At 39.6% G+C, this 23435-nt stretch overlaps 1 protein-coding gene across 1 annotated transcript in view; it reads left to right on the top strand.

Moving 5' to 3' along the window:
- Positions 1-2854: 2854 nt before the first annotated feature.
- The window catches only part of LOC148030519 (uncharacterized), a 46933-nt gene continuing 26352 nt past the window's right edge, over positions 2855-23435 (top strand). Inside the window, exons 1-4 of the mRNA XM_087686860.1 lie at positions 2855-3176; positions 22654-22796; positions 22887-22937; positions 23197-23418. Coding sequence (XP_087542986.1) covers positions 3046-3176; positions 22654-22796; positions 22887-22937; positions 23197-23418 — 547 coding nt within the window. The 5' untranslated portion in view covers positions 2855-3045. The remainder of the gene's footprint in view (positions 3177-22653; positions 22797-22886; positions 22938-23196; positions 23419-23435) is intronic.

Raw genomic sequence — 23435 nt, 5'->3', positions numbered from 1 at the left:
ACAACCACCCTTCCAACCAAGTCCTCATCACCAAGGGACTTACACTCGTCTAGGAGGGGGGTCATGTTAGCCCCAACTCAAGATGGAAGAAAAAAGAAGTAAAATACGGATTCAATGGAAAAAGCAGGATGTAGAACAAGCAAGATGCAAGGGTAGCCTCAAAAATCAAGTCAAAGGCAAAAGGCACACTTTTAAATACAAGGCACCCTAAAACTATTGTAAAAGAGTGCCAGGCTCACTCCTGTGTAAAATGTAAAATGTAGGTGGGCATAGGCTAAAGAATAGGATAAGTAGAATGGAAATGGAAAAGAGGACCTTGCCACAATGGCCGGTCATGTAAAAAAGGGATGGGTGCACAAGGGATTTTAGGGCATGTATATAAACTCCAAAAAGTGAATGAGAGCTCATTCTTTGTTGTGTGGTAAAAGTGGACTTATCTTCTTCTCTCCTTCTCTTCTCTTTGCTTGCTTATGAGTGCTTGAGGGAGGGAGTGTGAGTGGGTGAGGGAGTGAGTGTGTGAGGGTGAGGGATCTTGGAGATGAAGCTCTCCATCATCTCCTCTCTTTTTCTTCTCTTCTTTTCTCTTATCTCATCTCGCGCATGGCTATGGAGGATGGAGCTTAGAGGAGGAGGCTTGAGCTTGCATAACAAATCGTGGAGCTACCAGAGTGCTTGAGGAAGGAGGCAACTCATTTAGGCATCAAATTAAGCTCGCTACACCCTGGTAGGATTGAAGGTGCGTCGGTTAGGTGAGAGATAGCCATAGGTGCTCACTTGAAACACTTGAAGGAATAAGCAGTCTGTGGGTCTTGGCGATTGAGCGTGAGCTCCCTCTACATCACACTTGTAAAGCATGCACTCTACGATTTGCCTCCTTCCCAAAAGTGGCATTTTTATGACCTCCACTTTATGAATAGGTGGTGGTTTTTGTTTCATAACCACATCAATCCATTGTATGGTTTTTTTCACTTGTCCTTATGTTTGTTTTGTCACTTTCGCCCATGTGTTAATCTCTTTTTTATTTGGACACAAATCTCTTTTATCTCATCTTGTACTTTTGGTGTGATCTCCTCCTTCTCTCACACATATAGTTCCATATGCTTTTTATATTCTTTCATCTCCTCTTGGAGTTCCACCAAAACACGATTTTCAAACTTGCCTTTCCTCACTATTTCCAATCGTATTTTGAATTTTGAGATTCTTTTCTCATCTCCATGATGACCATGTTTCTGTCATGCATGCTCCTTTCAATGTCCTCTTTCCATGACACAAAATATGCACAAAGTTGCCCTTCCATTTTTGCCTTGCATTTTGATAACAACTATGTCATATAAGTTTGCATAATCTCCTACATGTACCTAGTATTCATCTATATATGTTCTCATCTACTTCCAAACAATCCTCAAATCATTGTCATGCATTTTACAAAATTGATGCAGTGCATGTATCCAACTTCATGTGTTCAAGTCAATTGCATGTTTAGACTAGCTCCACATCCCATTGTATTTTGTTTCTCGCCCAAAAGAGAGAGTGCTTGGCACATGCATATCTATCCCTTATATCCTTATATCTATCATTCACATATGTAGGGGTTGTAGAGAATAGGCACCTCAAAAAAGTCTTAAGCTTGCAACAAGGATGGATTAATTGTTAATAATTGATGGTAAATATTTAAATAGGTAGCTAGCTCATTGACATTCCATTTGTGAGTTCATCACCTTAAGCTCTATATTTGTTCGTACAAGTGATTTTTCATTAGCCCTATTATTGAATCATTTTTAAAAACCTTGACCCATTAGTACTCATTCAATTTTGGGATGTAAGAGTAAGTTATATGCATTGCGTATGTATACGCGTTGTCATGTCGCTATGTGAACACTGTGTGAAAAAATTTGGAGTGCATCATTATCTGGCTTCCTTATTAATCTCGAGAGTCAATGTCATATTTCATTAGTGTCAATGTCCATAGTATGGATGGTTCAAAAATACAGGATTTTTGGATAATTTTAGCATGTTTTTGATATTTTGAATATTATTTCTTATAAATATCCTAAAAAGATGTAGAAAACTTCTAGAATAAGGTGACATGCAATAAAACAAGTTGCTTTGTCAACTAGTTTTGGAAAATCTCATTTAAAAAAAAAGGTTCTCGAATTCACGTAGTGAGAGATTGTAGTTTTTAGGTAGCAAACAACACTTCGGACTGGGAAAAAGGAGAAGGAGCAATTTAGGAGAATTTTGATGAGGCATTCTTGGGTTTATCCTCCTTTCAGAGCTAATGTCATTTGAGCAACATAGAAACTAGTGTTTGGTGCGTGTTTTTGGTATAACAGGGAGCTCTAGGAGATCTAGTGCTTGGAGATCGCTTCCAAGTAGTAGCAGACATTGTGCAAATAATCCAAGAATCATTTGTCTTAGAGTTTAGCCATCAAACAATCAACTTATGACTGCTATCATGAATACGTAAGACTGAAGTGTATTTGGAGTTTTATATGAGGATTTTGTTTACCTTCTTAGGTTCTATTAATAAATAGTGCTTCAAATTATTGAGCTTTGTATTTATATTGTGTAAAGGCTTTGGCAGACTTGGCAAAAGATTTTATGATTGATTCATGATATATGAACACGTCTTGAAGAAAACTTAATTTCTAGTATTCTTGGGATTCATTTGAATTTCTTGCCTATTCTTTTTTTTCTATTCTATCTCCTATTCACTACTTCCTTCTCTCTCTCTCATCCTTGATGGATACGACTTTTTGACTAAAACCCCTTAGACAATGTACATGCAAGTTTGAGAAACCCTTGTAAACAAATGTTTCTTCTTTGTGCATGTGTGTGTTTACACATGCTTGCGAGTTTCAAGAGACCATTAGGAGGTTGGGGAAGCCTTAGGGAGGTGGGGGGGGACTAAGCCATAGATGCTGCTACACAAACGCTGTTATCTTTTGCGCATGAAAGATCTAGAGAGATCGAGAAGTAATGTCAAATTCAAATAAGACCATCACCAGCGAAGAGTAGCTTGTTTTGGCTGTTAATCGTTAAACCATGGCAGGTGATGCCGGAGATTCTCCTGTTTCCTTTCCTCTCGGCGATTCCTCGAGCGGGCCTGACTGGCAGGGACTTCTCAAATGGAGCCTCTCTCACTCTGATGGAACAGCCCCCCCTCGTAAACTCAGGTGTGCCTACTGTCTTTCTTTTCTACATCAGCCAAGGTGTCGGAGAAGAAAGGTTGAATCCCTGCTTTGAAATCTCAGTTGAGCCAGACTGAGCTGTGCTGGACTGTGCCTAGAGAATTTTCCTTGAGCAGTGAAGATCGATTATTTATCGCTATGCAGCATAGATGCAGTAACACAAGCTCTTGCACCATTAACGATCTTTGCCAAGAGACTTCCACAGAAGCCTTTTCGTTTTCTTTTTTCTTGTTTCACGGCGGATGGAATGATTGACACTCATGACAACTTATGTTCGTCCACATATGTGGCATTGACTGGGACTCTCTCCCTAAGCTGGCGATGATCCATTTTAGTTGCATTGTGGATCATGAATGTTGTAGAGTGTTTGCTTGGTCTAACCTTTGATAATAGAACGAGGCATTTTCTTAGATATCCCAACACCAAGTCATAGTGGTATTGTTGCTATGGATGATATTGATGAGGAGGATGAGAATGATGATTCAATGCATTTTATTTTGATACAATAGGAATTGAACCTATTGAACACCTTATATTTTAGGCTTTTCATCTTTGGTTATATCACACTTAGACTATGATTGCATTTGCACGAGATGATGATGGTGCTGATGGGGATGAGGAGAATGATGATGAGGCTGATGAAAAAGATGATGCATTATGCCTACAATTGGCAATGGCATGCACTTTGCGTTTTGAACTTTGTTTAGTCTTTTTTTAGTATATCTCTACCTTGTAGTCTATATGGCAATGGACATGGAAGTTTTATGCTTATGTCAGTTATAGTTGCAAGTCTAGGCTATTGAGTCTTTAGTCTTACAGTTGGACCATTGATACATGAATCTTCTATTTTGGGAAATAATTGATCAATTCTTGACTCTTGAGCCAATTTGTGTACAAGACTTTAGATGGTTGAATAATGAATTTTAGTTTTTACTTAGTCTTAATGAATAAAGTATTCAATATGGTATAAATGACTAGTTTTAACTACATACTTCTTGATTATTTAAATAAAGATTAGGTCAACATACATCCCTTGGGAACTACTTGCTTTGCTTGGAGATGAAAAATAATTTCTATTTGACATTGATTGAGCTTGAGCTATTGAGGATGCAAGAGTGCTATGCAAGGTCTTCATGATGTGCCAAGTTTCATCCAATGAAGGATGGAGTGTGAGTGATGATCTATCAAGCCCATGTGGTCATAGAGCCATGGTTGCCCTAAAATCATGTTGACACTATTAGTTATATTACTTTCGTGTACACATTAGTGGGTGTTAGTGTATGAACAAGCTTTAGTGTGTGTAAGTTTAGGGTTTAGTGTGTGCTTTTTCGTGTGCCACATGAACAGGAGCCTTGGTATCTATTGTTGTCCATGTTTTCTAAGTTTCACCTTTACATGTTGTGCAATAAACACATTGCCCCCTTGTTGCCACGCTCGCCCGCTACTTCGCTTGACTCTGTGTTACCATTGCGATTTGCCCATTGATTGGCCCTATGAAAATTGGTAGGCCATAACACTTGCCTCAATTGTTCATCTATGAGGATTAAGATTTTTCATTAAATCTATTTTGGGATTTTGATTTTGTATGGGATTTCATATCTTGAATATTTTGAAGTTTCTTGCACCACTTGCAAATCCCTAATATTGTTTTTTTGAGCCTCAATTAATCTTTGTGTTTCTCTAGCTCTAAAATAGTCTCTTTTTTCTATATCAGTTTGTGCTTGCATTGCTTTAATGTCAACCTCAAAAGAGGCATTCTCTCTCTCTAATAGATTTCTTTCTAACTTTAATACATTGCTATTTTTATCTAAATGTCGTATATATCATAAGAGGTTATTACTGTCTATCTGAGATAAGACCTTTCCATCATTATTTTTCTTATGTTTTGTGTCACGGGTTTAGTCACCCATGAGACTAAGTGGAATTTGTTAGTTGTACCATCTTTGGGGGTGAATATACATTGACTAAGTGGAATTTGTTAGTTGTACCACCTTTGGGGGTGAATATATAGATTAGTGTGTGTTAGTGTACGAATAGGGCTTAGTGTGTGTAAGTTTAGGGTTAGGGTTTGGAGTCACATCCTTAGGCTCATAAATTAAGGTCGTACTTTTGAACTTTCAAATCAGTCAATGAGTCATTTGTTGAGAAACGCCGATCCTTGAGTAAGGTCTAGCTATGGAGGACGGAAGTCAATGACAAAAAGCATGATGATTGAGACTAGACAGTGATTGTTACTTAAGTGAATTAGGTTTCAAGATAGATTAGCTTGGACTCATAAACACAATCTTGAGTAGAGAGACAAGACTGAAAGTACAAAGCACAATAGCATTCATCATTTAACTCAATGTTAAGTATATGCTTTTATAGTTGTAGGATGGTTTCTCTTTTTTCAGTGTGCTTATGGAATTCATGTAGCTTCTCCTAGGCTGTTGCATGTCCCTTGTCCTATTGCTCCACACAAAGAGGTTGTCTTAGGAGTGTGATTGCATAAATCTAAGCACCTCTCCTCAATTGCAACCATAAAAGACATTGAGTATACAAAGACTATCATGAGTAGAACCTTGCTAAGGGTAGATATAGGGAAAACTGACTATATAAAGCTAGAGGTTGTTACAAGGCCTCACTGTGTAGAAGCTGTAGTGCACAAGTTACATGAGAATTACAAAGCTTATGATTGGAGCATGCAAGTATATATAAGGCTTAAAAAAGGTCTAGTAAAATTTGGAGACAAGGACCGATAGGCTCTTGTGGTTTTCATCTTTAGATATGACTTTATAAGCTTTTGAAAAAGAGTGTCTATCTTCTTGTTTCGAAGCACAATGGGGGCATCAAATGCATCATCCATGTTGAAGTGAAGCTTTTTTTGCATGCATTGAGAGATAAGCTTGTAGTCCTAGTAATTGAGGCACACGTGGGGAATTTGAAATGCTTGTCAATTCCATGAATTTGAGGTGTTGACTTCAGTGTATGATGCCTTCTCTTGTTGGCATGGATCCCAAGTTAGTTGCTAAACTCTAATTTTTGCAAGAATTTAGGATTTACAATAGAGATCCCTTTGCTGTCTACCAAATTTGGTTGAGAAATACTCAAAATGGCTGAGAAATGCTTAGATCTCTTGAAAAGGGGTTGGAGAAGATGAGAAAAAGCCAAAATGAGAGAGAAATCTGATTTTCTTTGCGATAAATCTCTAAAATTTGCTTAATACGTGCTCCAATCTGTATTTAATGTAGTCATCTATTGCTAGGCACCTCCAAAATGTTGTTACTGTTAAGTAATGTTTTTGCTAGGCCTTAAAAGGTGTCTCCTTGCTGTGCCTTGCTTGCTGAGGCTCCTAAATGGCTGTCTTCTACAACAAATTATTGTTGTTCTTTAATTAGAAAATTGACTAGTAAGTCTCTCTTTCTCTTTCACTCTCTCTCAAACTGTAAATTGATTGAATGACTGAGCTCCCAAAAACGTTTTCTCAGTTTGCATGGGCATTTTTGCCAAGTGGCAAGTTTCTAAACCCATTTTTCAGCATTATCCAATCATTTAATTACTTTTTAGAATTAAATACTTCTGAAATTGAATTCAATCCTTCCGACCTTGCTCAAAATTAAATGTGCTCATCCATAATTGAATTGGCTTAGGCCATTTGTAACTTTGAGTGGTCCCCAATCTCTGTTGACCCTTAGACTGACATTAATTAATTATTCAATACTAGTTTTTAGTGTCACTATTGACATTTATTGGTCAAACAACTGTCATAGGGTCAAAATTGACACTAACTAACCACCAAAACCCAATTGAAACAAGTTATCAAAATGTGATAAATAACCTTGTACATTTGATTAATAACTTAATCAAATGTTATCGGCAAGTTTAAAGTATCTCAAAATCTCACGTTCTTGTGATACTCTCTCTTCCTTTCATCCTTTTTAGCCTTGCCTTTTCAAAACGCAGCAATACATAATAGACCTTTAAAAACTGCAAAACACGTCTATGGTGTGTAGAGGCAAAGCGGGAGTAGATAGAGAAAGAGAGTTGAGAGTGGGTACAGTAATTGAGGAGTTCGATAACTTAGAGAGTTGAAGAGTGTTTGACAGTGATGGAGTGAGAGTGAGTCGTCGGATTGGTGTGTACCATTGTGGTACACACAAAGAATAAAAGAATGTATTTATACTTTGGGTACAGTATACTTACACCCGTTAGGGTGGGTTCACATGTGTGAAGTAATATATATACATGAGAGCGCGTAAAGGGCCTTTACATCCAACAACCTCCCACTCAAAAGTCCTAAGCGAACCTTTAACCAACTTCCACAAGTCTAATGCAATGCTCATGTGGAGCCTTTACAAGACTTTTAGTGAGAACATCTGCAGGATTATCTTGTGATTTGATCTTAGCTAGGGTTACTAGACCATCATCTAGAACCTGTCTGATAAAATGATACCGGACATCAATATGTTTGGTACATGCATGAAACATGGCATTTTTAGCTAGGCATACAGCGCTCTGGCTATCAAATCTAAGTACATGTGTTTTGGTGGGCAGCTCAAAATCCTTGACTAAACGACCAAGCCAAACTGCTTCTTTTGAAGCCTTAGTGGCTGAAATATATTCAGCTTGAGTGGTAGAGAGTGCTACTATTTTTTGCAATCTAGAGTACCAAGAAACCGCCCCACCTGTCAAGGTAAAGATATACCCGCTAGTAGATTTGCGAGTATCCAAGTCACCTGCCATGTCTGCATCACAATACATTTTCTTTGTGTGCCCTTAAGGTACCGTAAGATACATTTCACTGCTTCCCAATGTGCTTTGCCAGGATTTGATATGAATCTCCTTACAACTCCCACTGCATAAGCAATGTAGATCTAGTAGCAACCATAGTATACATGAGTGAACCACAATCTGAAGCATAAGGAACACCCTTTATGGTACTGGTTGCCTTGTCATCTTTTGGGCAATCTGCTTTGCTAAGCTTAAGATAGGGTGGAAAAGGTACATCAAGAGGCTTAGCATCAGACATAGAAAAATGATCAAGTACTTTGCTGATGTACTTTTCTTGTGAGAGAAATAAGAGTTGTTGCTCTCTATCTCTGTGACATGTATGCCCAAAATATGATCAATTGCACCCAAATCCTTCATAGAAAAGGCTGAATTCAGCTGCCTTTTCAATGCATTAATCTGGCTTTTATGCATACCAGCAATAAGCATATCATCCACATAAGGCACAAGTATAATAAGGCTTCCATCATCAGCCTTCTTAATATATAAACAATGATCTGCACTACTCCTTTTAAAACCTTGTGAGAGCATAAAGGCATCAAACTTTTTATACCATTGTCTAGGAGCGTGTTTCAAACCATACAAGCTTCTCTTAAGCTTACATACCAAATGCTCCCTTCTATGTATAACAAAGCCTTCGGACTGTTTCATGTACAGCTCTTCTTCCAGATCATCATGCAGAAATACAGTTCTAATATCCATCTGATCAAGTTCAAGATCCATAGATGCTACAATATTAAATAACACTCGAAGAGTGGTCATTTTGACAACAGGAGAAAACACTTTTTGAAAATCAATGTCCTCCTTTTGTGTATATCCCTTAGCCACAAGTGTGGCTTTGTATTTGGGTTTGCCATCCACACATTTGATTTTATAGACCCATTTGTTAGGAATGGCTTTTCTATCCTTGGATAATGTAACCAAATCCCAAGTATCATTCTGATACAATGATTCATTTCTTCCTTTATAGCTAACTCCCACTTTTTCTTTAACTCACATGATAAGGCCTTTTTATACGTAAGGGGCTCACCTTCATCTGTGAGTAAAATGCAGTCCAAAGAAGGATCAAATCTTTCTATAGGTCTTTTGACACGTGCACTGAATCTTCTCACATAACGTGTGATTCATTCGCTCAGCCACACCATTAGAAGATGGATTGTAAGGAGCTGTAAGCTCTCGTTTAATCCCATTGTCATCACAAAACTTATTGAATTCTTTAGATACGTACTCGCCCCCATTATTTGTTCTTATGCATTTTAACTTTAGGCCTTTCTAAGTATTAACCAATGCATAAAACCTTTTAAAGGCATTCAATACATCACTTTTTGCTTAAGCAAGTATACCCATAGCTTTTTAGAATGGTCATCAATAAAAGACACAAAATAACAGAAACCACTATGAGTTTTTATTGGCATGGTGCAAACATAAGAATGAATTAAATCGAGAATACATGCCTTCCTAGAGGCTCCAATGAGAGTAGGGAGTCTTTACATATTTACCAAAGACACAATTATCACAAAAATCAAGCTTTGAGCTTTTCATATCAACTCTTCCAAGTGAAGAGAGTGCCTGTAAACCCTTTTGGCTCATATGTCCAAGACGCTTGTGCCATAACTCCATGTGTGACTGTACTTCAGCAACTGCAACAAACTTTCTAGGAAGTGCCTTGCAGTAGAGATAATATAGAGTCCCCTTTTTACCACCTCTAGTGACTAGCATAGATCCTTTCTGTATTTTCCACATACCACCACCAAAAGTAGTGAAGTAACCTTTGCTGTCTAGCTGCCCAACAGAAAGCAAGCTCTTCTTGATGCCAGTAACATACCTAACATCATGAAGTATCAATTCCTGGCCATTTTCTAGAGCCAGGTGTATGGTGCCCATTCCTTCAATATCACATGTATGATTGTTGCCAAGGTAGACTTTTCCAAGTTTACCTTCTGCATACGTAGAAAAACACTCCAGAGATTGCGGGCTTTCCATTGACGGATGTAATCAGGGTGAGCTAGTCGAGGGTCCGGTATAGGCTCTAGACCAATGACGGGGTCCCAAATACCTTGAGACTCAAGTACTTGTATGGAATTAGACCAAGTGGTGAAATTTGACCCGTTAAAACATGTCTTATCCGTGAAGGCTTTTTTGGCCATTGCAACAGGAGTGGTAGTGCTCGGAGATGGATAGTGTGAAAAAGTGTAGTGTGGATAGGATGGGGGAGTGGAGTACACTTGGGAATGGGCCCTAGAGTGCCCACCAGCATGCGTGTAGTGTGCAAGGTGGATCCATAAGTAGGGATGGGTTGACTAGGTATGGGCATGGTAGCCACATGAGGAACCCAAGGAGGTGGGATAGAAACACGGTGAGCAGAAGATGGGAATCCCTGCGTAGGTGTAACCCAAGGAGAGTGTGAACACGCACCATAAGCTGAGGATGGAAACCCTTGCGTATGAGTGGTCATGGGAGATGTGAAGCTGGGAATAGTGAGGGGATGCTCATCACAGTCGTCTTAGGAGTCATGGGTGTGCTCATGTGCTGAAAGGTGAGAGGCACTGTGTTAAAGGGTGGCATTCCCCCTAACGAAGTACCATGGTGCAAAGAGGTAGAGAATGGGGTGGAGAAGAAAAAGGTGCTAGGAGCGGAGATGGAAGATCCAATCCCTAGGGTGTGTGATGTAGACGTGGAGTGTAATCCAAGGTTTTGGAAAGATGATGAGAGGTGTGATATAGAAGAGGGTGGGATGGGAGGGAAGTGAAAAGTGTGTGTGATATGCTCAAATGAAATAGAAGCTGTAGATGTACCTAAATTTCGTGTGCTTCGTGAGCCCTCTCTATTGAAGTTCACATACGCAAAGCCATTCGGATCCTGTACCTCAAAAGAAGAAACAGGCGAGGGTTTTGATTCATGTAACACAAAAGAATTGCACAAACCTGACATTGGACCTGGCTGAGATGATGAAGATGGATCGCAAGATATTCCGAATGCCATATGTCCTCCATGATCGGAGAGGTGGCCAGCCTCACCAACCGGTCCAGATGTGGTAGCAAAATTGGTAGGAGGGGTGTAAACATCACCATACTTGTTGCGATAGTACTCCTCAAAGTCCTCCTCTGTCATGTTAGTGAAATTTGGTGAAGGTGGAGTGTTGTCTTCCTCACCGAGTCCATAATGCGGTCTCAGGGCCTCCAATGATAGAGAAGCTTGATAAGACGTTATAGGAACTGGAGAAGAAGGTGTCTGGGACATTGTGATTCGGTTACGAGTCGTATTGTGTGCCTCGCACAAATACTAGCTCTCCACAATATCCGCAGGATACTCTTTACAAGAGCATCGGCTCTGATACCATGTGAAGAAAACTGCTAGGGTTTGCATTGAGGATACACAAAGTGTACGACCACGATAGAAACACAAAGAGACAGACACAGATACAGAGGCCAAAACTCAAATCCTAAACGCAAAACTCAAAAACGCAAACCCCAAACGCAAAACTCAAAACTCAAACACAAAAACTCAAACACAAACAGAAGAAGGGAGAGAGAGAACACAACTCTAAAGTGAATGAATGCTGTAAATGAATGTAAGAGTGTACAGTGTGCTCAAGGGCAGAGCAATGTCGGAGTGTGATGTCCACCAATGACGGATCCCAAGTCTGTGACCACCAGTCGGAGTGCAGGAGTGCTGAATAGTGAATGGCAGCAGGCTGGTCACTAAAACACAGCAATTTGGAGGTTGGAAAGTGGTAAATGCAGCAGTGTACCACGGATCGGAGGTTGGAAATTGTGCACAGTCTGCAGCAGGCTGAAACAGTGTCTGAGAGTGTCAGGGCCTGCAATGCTGAAAATGCAAGTTGGCTGACCCTGGAGATGATGGACAACAAGCTGAACAGTAGTCTGGGATAGTCTGAGCAGTTGCCAGCAGCTGAGAGCTGTCGCCTACAGCAATGGACAAGCTGAAGATAATGTGGCTGCAGTCGATGATGATTGGACAATAGATGGAGGCGGGCTGTAGGCTGGAAACTGGGCGCCAACAGCAACAGAGGGTGTGCGGGCTGGTGTAACCTGCAAACAAGGATGATCGTTGAATGGGGGTAGCTTGTCTATTTATAGATGTGGAAGGGCATCCCAAAAATTAGGGTTTCCACTAAACTCTCTCGAACCGCTCCTCGTTTTAGGGTTTTACTCTAGAAGAGCATTTTTAGTGTGTTTTGGGGCTGTTTAAGAGGCTAATCAGCAAGTAATGCATATTTTAGCTCAACAGTGGGCTGCATATATGCATTGCCAAAGTTATCACCTTGTGCCCTAGCATCATTTCAATAGTGCTATACATGGGGTCATGCATATTATTGGCCATACTCGGATGCATTCGGCCTTGCACACCACACATTGGTTGTTGCATATAATGAGTTGTGTCATATCTTCCCGTATGCAGTCCCAAGCCCACCATAGCATGGAAACTAGTACCACTACCAAAATATCATGGGTGCCCCATCATTGCATGCATGCCTTGCTGTCCAAAAAGCATTGGCTTGGCACTTCCAAGTTGGCCTTGCATATACATCAATTGTCCCACTAGCATCATTTGCTTATGCTCACTATTCACATTTAGAATATCATGCTATTGTATAGGCTCTTCCTTTGGTGCATCTTGTTATCTAGAAGTTCTTGAAGATGATTTTCTCTTCTTGCCTTTGCTACCCTTCTTTAAGGTTTCATAAAGCACATAAATTGAGGATCATTTGACAATTGCATAAACATTTCAGTGTTGTCCTTAGTTGATCTTTAAATTGGTCATCAAATCCCTCTTTCTCTTGTTGATGATCAGCTTCTAAAGGCCTAGAAGGACCCACATTTTGGTCTAAACCAACATTATCAGCTTGCTGTCCACGCTACGCGTCTTGTCCAAGAGTAGGCATTGCTTTTTTCCCAACACTTTGTGAATTTTCAGATTGATCGGCATCATCCGTGCTTGATCCCATCTATTATCTAAAGATATTCTTGCTGTAATGCTCAATTGAATACAATTTCAGCACTAGAGTAAAGCTTCTGACCTTCAATCAGGTATCTTGAGCCCACCGAATCAAGAGATTGAGTGGTGTCTCGGTGATGCAACCATGAAATCGGTCTTCCTTCTTTGAAAGGGTGGTGATAACTTGACTTAACACTTATTATATCAAGCATAAAATTCACATAAACTGAAAATGCATATGTTACCACTTTAATCTTGGATATTGGACACACGGTTGGCCCCAAAATTGGCACTCCTTGCAGTATTTCTTTATCTTATATTGCAAATGCAAGGAGTACAACTAAGATCCTTTGATCTCCTCCTACTAATCCAAGTGCCTCTTGTTGTCAAAACTGAGCATCAAGCCTCCAAACCAATTTGCCTCTTGTTTTGCTCGGGGATTGGCCTTCACCTTGCTCCTTGAAAGATAAATATAACCCTAAATCTGATATTAGCTGGTTGGCCTCTTGAATCTCCATGAAATTCCTTAATTTCAGCTATTGGAATTCAAGTCCTATACCTTAAATTCTAAGCATGCATCCCATAGTACGGGGGAGTTTTGGAAACAGGAAAAATCGGAGTTTCGACCAAATTTTGAAAATGGAAAAACGGTGTTTCGGATTGTACACTAAAATAAATACAATATTATGTGGATATGTAAATATATCAATGCCTACAACAACATGTATCCAAATTTCATATAAAACTTCGAGTCTTCATGTCATAATATTGAAATCATGATTCATTACACATGTCACGACTCACAAGTCGCGAGTGAAGATTGAGGAGTCTAGACTCAATGGTTGAAACTTAAGATAACTTAATACAATTAAGATTCAAATTTCAAAACTTAAGGTAACAAAATGAATTATAATTTACGACTCATGAATCATCTATGATTTAAAGAGCAGTGAACATTGACATCAAGAACAATCGAGATTGATATTAATAACAATGGAATAAGAATCAAGATACATAATAAGTGAAATCAAGATACAATGATACATGTAACTATGCCATGTGAATAATCTATCAAACTCCAAAGTCCAGTGAGGCTATAAGTATCATCATTAATGAACAACTGGCAAGTGTAGTTTGAACTCTGCATTGCTAAATTGACTCTTGCATATCACGAGTCATGACTCATGCAAACTTTGAGGATCTGTGCATCATCTTCTTGTTAGGCTCTAAGGACCTTGATCGAGAAGTTGATAAAATAGCTTTAGCCTCAATCTCAGTCTTAGACTTTGGCTTTGACTATAGCCTCGCAACTCCCTCTATGCAGGAGTCTCATCCACTGGTGCCAATAGCTCCTCATAGAGCATGGAGTAGATATCCCGCTCCTCCTGTGGTATTTGCGAGATGTCACGCATCTTCTCTATATCAATCTTGTCAACATTCACTTGTAAAGGTGAACGAGATAAATATATATAATATGAGAGAAGATTCAACATGTTCAATGTTCATACATATCACAATTTTCAATCCAACTTCCAAGCAATGTCAAGTGTCAAGGTTAAAAAGTTAATTATACTTAATCTAATATGTATACTAATCATTACCAATTTACTTATGAAGGCCCAAAGGACAGAGCGGTCCTCTCAAGAAGCTGGAGATTGCAATGACAAAACACTAAATGCTCTAGCTAGACAGTTGTGAGCTTGTTTCTCTTTTTGGTGTGGAAGAGGGTCCACGTGCTCTAGTTCCTCTTCGTAGACCCTGAACTACAATGTTGTGAGAGGACTCGAATGGCAATGCGTTTGTATTTAAATTTAAGAGATTGAGGTTAAGTAGTTGGCAATTGCTAATATGCAAGCTGCAAAATCAACATTTGAGTGAGCAATAGATTATAAAACCTGTTACCTAGGTTGCATAATGCATTAGATAATCAAGATTCAAAATATAAAAGTCACTAGTCACATACCAAAGTAGGAGTACAATTGCCATATTTCTTTCACCAAGAGAAGCTGAAGCTGTGTCTCTCGAAGCCTAGCTGTGGGTCGGTCAAAATGAAGAGAATGATTATAGAATGCCAGTAAATCATCCTCTACTCTCCTCATCATATCTATATCATTCCCTGTGAGACACCTCATGTACTCCATGAAGCCCTTCTCTAACTCCTCGCTAGTGTACTACTCATTGCGCCAAAGGAGATGCAAGATATATACGATAGCATGGATTGGTTTATGGAATCAATCCCATCGTGCATTCCACATTGTACGAATCTCATCAACCCTTTAGAGTGAATGATGATGAATCATAGATAAAATAAGTTAAAAACTTAGAAGTTAGAATAATGCAAAATCATCAAGGAGTCGTTAATACCAAATAATTACACGTGTAAAAGTCAAACACGAAGCTCTCTACCTCAACCCACCAATTCTCATTTAAAATATTGCACCTAAAAGTAAGAGCCTTTGGAGATTCTCACTCACTCCATGTGAGCTATTCTTGGCATGCAATGGTCCGTATCAAATTTGGACGGACCTATATCAACCTCTCCAATACAATAAATATATAAGCAAATCTAGTGGTAGAGGGCTTTAATGTGTGCTATTGGATCGAAACGTGCTTGTGATGGATGGCCTCTTATTCACAAATCTTACCATCCTTATTGCCGTCTTGAAAATGTTATCCACCCAAGATATTTGCCCAACATCTTCAATAAGCAAGTCAAGGCAATGGGATGCACATGAAGTCTACACTATGCTAGGAAACTCCTCCTCAAGCATATGTCCCATAGACACACAATTGCTTTCATTATTTGTCACCACCTGCACCACATTTTGGACTTCTACGTCCATGATGACTTGTCGCATATGCTTTCAAATGAAAGCTTCTGTGATGATAAGACCTGAGGCAAAGGTGTCGATGGCCTTAATGAACATGGTGTCTTTACATGAAGACACCAAAACATTGTAAACATTTCTTCAGCGCATATTTGACCATCCATCGAATAATATTGTGCATCCATATTTCACCATGTCTCCTTCAAGGCCTCCAATTGAGCCTCTATGAATGCTTTCTCCTTTTGAAGTTCTCGTGTGCGTAATGCATCCGCGGATGGGCCTTTCCACTTACACCCTATGCAGCTCACTGCCTTGATTGTCTTCTTCCATTGATGTGTAGTGGCCACATTGAAAGGAATAGCACACCAAATAAGTAAGCATGTGAGTTTCCGAGTTGTCTCCACAATTGCCTGCCTCTGAGATCTTGCATGGACACTTGCACCATGCAAGGAGCCTTTTTGTCCACCACCACTAGAGGATGGCAACGAGGTCCTTTTTCCACTTGGACCCGATACAGATATGGTTATCTTGTATTGCAAATGGAAGGAGCACAACTAAGATCCTTTGGTCTCCTTTTCTAATCTAAGTGCCTCTTGCTATCAAACTAACCAACAAGCCTCCAAACCAATTGGCCCCTTATCCAAGAAAGGTGAAAGAGATTCTCAAATTCTTATTAGAGTAGTAAAACAGAGATTTGCACATATATTTATATGGATGACATGCTAATTGTTGGGAAATCAGTCATGGATATAGATTCTTTAAAGAAAAGGTTGTATGAAGCCTTTGACATGGACGACTTGGGGGATGCTTTCTTGGTATATGTAGTATGTGAGATCGAGACAAAAAAATACTCTATTCGTCTCAAAAGGAGTATATTGGGAAGGTATTGGACTATTTGAATATGGAGAGGGGGAAGGCTATCAATATTTCATTGCCTTCTTATTTGAAACTTAGCCAAGAGGGCATCCCTAAATCAAATGAATAAAGGTTGAAATGGCTGAGGGACCTTGTCTTTCATGCAAAGGCAAAGCATATTGAGGTGAAGGGTCACTTCATTAGGGATGTGCTAGAGAACAAGTGTGTTGAGCTTGTGAAGACCCATATGACTAATAACCCTTAGATCTTCTTACAAAAAGTTTGGCCCTCTTAAGCGTTTTGTATATTGCAAAGCACTAATGGGCATTTAATAGTATCTTCATTTTCTTTTTAGAATCCCACAAAGAATGGTACCATTTTATTGTACCCACATAATTCTCTAGTGTGCTTTTCTCTATCAATCCTCTTGCACTCCATACACTACAACTCATAGGTGGTTTCTACTACTAATATTTTGCTACCACTAACAAGAGGTATACGATTAGTTACAAGTGATGCTTTACCACTTACAAGTGATGTGCTACAAAGAACGTGTTTGGTGCTTCACTTATAATCTGTTACAAGCACTCCACTACCATGTGCTACCACTTGTAAGAAGTGAGCTTTCGATTGCAAAAGGTTTGCTATACCTTGCAAGTATCGTTACCAGTTACATGTGGTTCATTGCCACTTGTAAGTGGTTTAATCTACGACTTGCAACTAGAACACTATCCCTTATAAGTGGGGCACTATCATTCACAAGTGGTGTGCTATCCTATACGCGTCATCCACTGCTACTTAGTTCTATATTAAGAGCCCAAACTTTGACCAATACTTGGAATCTAGGAAGTTGCCTATTGTTCTATTTGAGATAACTCTTCACTCCATCTCGATCTGCCCTGCTGAATATCCCTCACCTTAATTAAGCTATGAACACTCTAGCTTGCCTCTCATGTATGCGTCTCTCCTCTCATACAATCTTTCTTGTGTGTGTCAGCAGTATTGTTAGCTCATGTGTGAGTCTGTGCATGCCATTTAGGGCTGGGCACATTGTATTCATTTTAGGCATTTTTGCTGTGGTCATTTTATGCCAGTTTTTGGCATTTATTATACTAGTCGGATCAGCATTTATTTGAGGCTTGTTTTATGCCTATATATTGAGGCTCGTCCTTCTTAGTCATCATCATTCACCATGTGGATTTCCTTTTGGAGAGAGGAGGCAGTGCGAGTTTCCACACAGTCAATGACTCATTGTTGTATGCGAATGTCGTGTTTGGTATATGTATTCCATTACCCAAGCATTCTTTTGAGTTCTCTTCTTTGCAGTGTTCTCTCTTCCTTTCTCTTTTGACTCGTGTTCAGCAGTTTATTGTAGCACTTGTTTATGGTTCCATTGTTGGATCCACTTTCGACATGGTATTGGATTTCAAGATATTTGCTCCTATTGCTTTTTTTTTGTTGATTACAGGTCTGGCCTTGTAGATCATTGCCTTTTCTTGCTTGCTACACACTGTCTACATCCTGGCGACTATTGTTTATTGTCCATCACCCTGTTTCTAGCCTTTTCTAGGCTGCGTTTTGATTTTCTGCATTATTTTGTTGCTGATTATCTTGCTTTTTGATGTCCATATGCTGCGTTTACTGCATTTAATGCAATTCAGGTTGGGTGACAGCCTTTGCTACCTTCTGACGGTGTTTGTTGGCTGTTTTCCCTTTTTTGTAATCAATTCTATGTGATCAGCTTGAGAATATTGCATGTGAACTCTATTATTGTGTAGTCTTTACTATTTGGTTGGTTGTACTCTCTTCTCTCCATGTCTTCACTCCTCTATCTTCTCTTCCTATCCTCTCTGTATGGCTCTTTCGTGCACTTCTATTGATGATAAGTTACATGTATTTGACTATCTAACATGGAGTGTTGTCATGAAAGCTTAGTTTGTGCAGAAGCAGTTATGGTACATTGTTTGTGGAGCTATTCCACTTCCTCGTTGTCCATTTCCACTTCCTAAAGATTTTGATGAGAATAACCATGAGGAAGCTATGCTTACATGGGATATGGATGACGCACGTGTCTAGTTTGTTCTTCGGCGATGTATTTCTAAAGAAGTTCTACCAGTGGTAACATCTTGCAAGACATCTTCAGAAGTATGGTTGAAGCTTCTATTGTTGTATAGGACACCTTTCACCATGTGTGCAGTGACCCTTTATGGATAGCTTCAATAGATGAACTTTGAGCTTAAGGATACTATTAAGTCATTTTTGCTCCGTGTTACATAGGTATAGAACTATCTTCGACACATTTAGTTTGCTCTTTTAGAGGCACATCTCGTGGGAACGGTACTCTCTAAGCTCCCCCAAGAGTTTGATGGAATGGTATATGCTTTGAGGACACATACATCATCTACACCCGTGAGCTTGACACATATGCCCTTGATGTTGCTTGAGCATGAGGCATCTTTGCGTGTGCTGAGGAGGCTTTTGTCTCATTATGAAGGTTTTGGTGAGGCTCTTGCAGCTTTAGAGAGGGGCGATAAGAAGAAGAAGTAGGATGTGGACTCCTTCGACGAGTCATCATTTTTCTTAGACTCGGACTCCAATTCTCCGGCCAAGGAGATGTCTAAGGCTCGAAAGGGATCTGCTTCTTCAGATTGAGGGAAGGGCTTGGTAGCTTCTTTCTTTGCCGCTTTCTAGTGTAGGTGATGTGATAATCCCTCATGACTCTCTAGTGCTAGAGAGGGAGTCTGAGAGGGTGGTGAGATGGGGCAGTGGAGTCTCATCTACACAAGTATACAGTTGCATAGGTTCCAATAAGGGACGTCCCTGATGCATCGATCAACATCTGGCAAGTTCAAATCCTGGAATTGGAATTGACTTTCAGGTTCATGGTGAGTTGGTTCTTTGACAGAGTAGGATTGGCTCCTGTCTAAGCTCACATGACGGGACACTTTGGCAATCTTGGCCAAAGGTAGGGAATCCATGGTCATGTATTTAGAGGCATTTTTAACAGGATGGTCTTGTATACTATTGTGAGACATTGATGATGGATATAGAGACATGCTATGGTTCTTCTCTATTTTGAGGAGTTGGTACTATTGACATTGACATCAAGTTCTCTTTGAGGCACCTTGGTGGTGGCTTGATCACCCACTAGTTGGGTATCCATGGTTCTATTCTGGTGGTTCTATGTTGTATGGACTATGATGCATCATTCTCCTTGTATTATTGTATCAAATTACCCATGATCTGAGAGAGGGTATTAACAACATTGTCAGCTCATGTGTGAGTATGTTCATGCCATTTAGGGTTGGGCACATCGTATTTTTTTAGGCATTTCTGTTGTGGTCATTGAATGCCAGTTTTGGCATTTATGATGCTAGTCTACTGGCCGACTAGCATTTATTTGAGGCCTATTTTATGCCTATATGTTGAGGCTCCTTCTCCTCAGTTATCATCATTCACCACGTGGACTTCTTGCTTGAGAGAGGAGCCAGTGTGAATTCCCACACAGCCAATGACTTACTATTGTACGCGGTTGTCTCGTGTTTGGTATATGGATTCCATTTCTTGAGCATTGTTCTAAGTTCTCTCCTTTGCAATATTCCCTCTTTTTTTCTCTTCTGTCTTGTGTTCAGCAGTTTATTTAAGCACTTGTTTATGCTTCCATTGCTGCATCCACTTTTGACAATGTGCTTCCCCAATCCTTATCACATGCACTCCCTTGACCATGTTATCCACCTCCACTATCCCATATAGCTGTCTTGGTATATGAGCATGTGCATGTGGGTGGTGCCTAGGTGCATCACATCAAGGGCACCCAACTTTGATACCATGTGAGAACGAGAGGGCTAACAAGGTACTTGATATCTAATAATCCATGAGAAACAGTGAGTTTATTATTACCATCTTCACCAATGCTGCCTTGACTATAAATCACAAGGTTTTGGTCTGATTGGAGCTATTTGATGTTCATGATTTTGTTTCTATGATCATCTCAATCAAAAGCAGGGTCTACTTAGTTCAACCATTTGCAGCAGTTCAAGTGAATTTGCATTCAACATTGCTGTTAACAATCATGTGTGCCATGCATGGTTTATCTCTTGCTTATGAGCCTCAATTTGAGTTAGACGGGGGCGTTTAGGAGCTTTGACACTTAGTTTGTAGAAGGCCGCTTTGTTTAGAGCATGCATTCCTTTCTGAGAGAGTTTCAGGTGTGTTCACATTGCAAGAGATGAGTTTCTAGCTCCTTTGCATTTTCTTTTTAGTGGTTGGAGGACGTGTTCACACTTGGTTGAGGTGATCAGCATTACTATTTTGCGATCTGCATTTTATGTGGCAGCCAACATTATTTTATTGCTGGAAATGCAGTCAGCCAGCATTTTTGGGGCTAGTTTCACTAGGTCGGTCAGATTTGGGCATTTCTTGCTATTTATAGTAGGCCGATTCGGTAACAATATCCTTTATAGGTTTTCTGCTGCAAATCTTCAGCACACTCTAACATTCAATATATTTTTCTCTCTTCTGGCATTGCCTTGTGTTATTAGCTTGATCTGGTGCCCTCATTGACGCCTTCAGTTGTGTGCAGAGACTAATTAGTCCCATAGTTGACAAGGGTTTCTGAAACGGGAGGTATGAAACAGGTTTCATAGGTTTCATATGAGTTCCTAAAACAAGAGAAACGAGTTTCATCCAAGATGGAAGAAAACTATCATGAGGTTTTATCCTATGACTCATATAATGTCATTTATTATAATTCATGATCCTATACAATGCAACTAGAGATTCAACATAGCATTCCATATACATGAAACATGGTCCATTATCTGTGACAATATTAGCCATAATTATAGAAAAAGGCATCAATATATACATGTATCATAGACAAAAAATGAAAATTGTCCTGGTGATTTGTTCAGTCTATAATGCTTAAAATTTTATTCAATATGTATTTAGCATAGTGACATGAGCCCACTCACAATGCTGGATCACCCTCTTGAAACAACACTGTGTTGGGGGGCATCCAAGATGGGGGAACATACCCTGTCCCGTTCTTGACAAGGCGACAGCCAAGGGGCATGGCCCCCTGTTTGGACTGGGGAAGGGAATTGCCAGAGAACAGATGTGGGCTGTTCACATGGGGGCACCCCCAGATACATATTCACATTTTCTTTCACATACACGTACACACATATTCATTTTTCAAAGTTCAAAATGCTATTCTGTGTATAATGCCTCAAGTACTATAAGCATAATTGCAAATCTTGTTTTTGGCAATTTTTTATATGCCATCTCGACCATCTGTCTCTGTTCCTTGGGTTTGTCATCGCCTGTCCCATGTTTCTATGGTATATAGTCCAATATTAAAAGATGTACTCAGTGTTCTTTATATCCTTGGTGACATACCCTAGCTCAATAGAAATTTGGGAAGAAAATGCCACCTCTTGAGCAGGTGGGAGAAAGGTGATACATGCTTGAGCTCAAAACTAACCTGGAAAAGAAAGGCCATCACTTGATTTTTAAAACAATCAGTTTTAGTAAAGGCCATCACTTGATTTTTAAAACAATCAGTTTTAGTAATTCTTTGTAAACAAAAAATTCAACAAAAAGATTGTTGATGTGCCATAATTTTTCATTTGTTTCAAGAATCACCTTAAGTTCTTGCACAAGGACTGAGCAGGCAAGCCTGAAATGAGTACTGAAAGGTAGAAGTGTGTGAGCACTTCCTGAGTAGGCACTGATGATGAATGCGGCTGACCATCCCAGTGAGTGGCTGATCTGAAAGTGAAAATAGCTGAATCGGCCACTAAAGTGGGCCTTGGACAAGGGCCAAATGTCATATGGAGTTGGAAAACCTCCAAACTTAACAGATTGTCCATGGAAAAGATTTTTGTAGAATAATAAAGTCCAGTGAATTGCACTGTCTGGTTACCTTAAACTGGCTGAAATAAACCACTGACTTTATCAAAATGCTAATTCTCTAACACTTAAAATGTATCTACAGAAATATCAACTCTTAATAGAGGTGTCTGATCTGATGTATGTTACATTATGAACAGTGAGGAGGACAGGAAATGGTTTATGGAAGCAATGCAAGCACAAACAGTTGATGTCATTAAACGGATGAAAGAAATCACTATGGTGATGAGCATGCCCCAAGAGGTACTTGAAGCTCAAGGTGTATCGGTTGAAGACTTGGAAGGCAAGCATATTTCCCTAAGCCATGACATTAAAAGGTTGTTCAGCATGAGAAGCACATGAGCATTGTTAAGTTTCTGTTATTTGTGTGCAGATCTTTTGGAAGAGTTGCAGTCTCATGTAGAGTCTGTAGATATGGCAAATGGTACACTCCAAATTTCTGTCATCTCTTATTGATGTGTTCAATGCCGTCTGTTCATGCTTCAGTTCACTGAATTATTTTCCATTATTTCTTCACTTTGCATCAGTATGAAATGCACTTCCATTAGCTTAGCACATAGGCATATGAACTGTGCTCTTTCTGTTGTTTGATGTGATGGGTCCTTGTTTGTTTGCTTTTTCAGATTGCCTCTTAATTTATGACAAGATTAAAATTGATAATCTATTGCCTGTGTTGAACACAGATTTGAATGCCATAGGAGGCTTGACTCCTTTACTGGATTATCTAAAAAATCCAAATGCGTCGATCAGAGCAAGAGCATCTGAAGTTATTGCTACTATGGTGCAAAACAATCCTAAATGTCAGCAGCTCATCATGGATTCAAAGGGACTAGAATACCTTATGTCCAATTTCATGTCAGATTCTAATATCACAGTTCGCACCAAGTCCCTTGGTGCCTTATCATGTATGCTATATGCTTAT

This window comes from Lygodium microphyllum, chromosome 10 (genome assembly GCF_053477565.2).
Source record: "Lygodium microphyllum isolate KBCC chromosome 10, Lygodium_microphyllum_v1.1.10, whole genome shotgun sequence".
Classification (NCBI taxonomy): Eukaryota; Viridiplantae; Streptophyta; class Polypodiopsida; order Schizaeales; family Lygodiaceae; genus Lygodium; species Lygodium microphyllum.
This window is presented reverse-complemented; position numbering and strand designations above follow the sequence as displayed.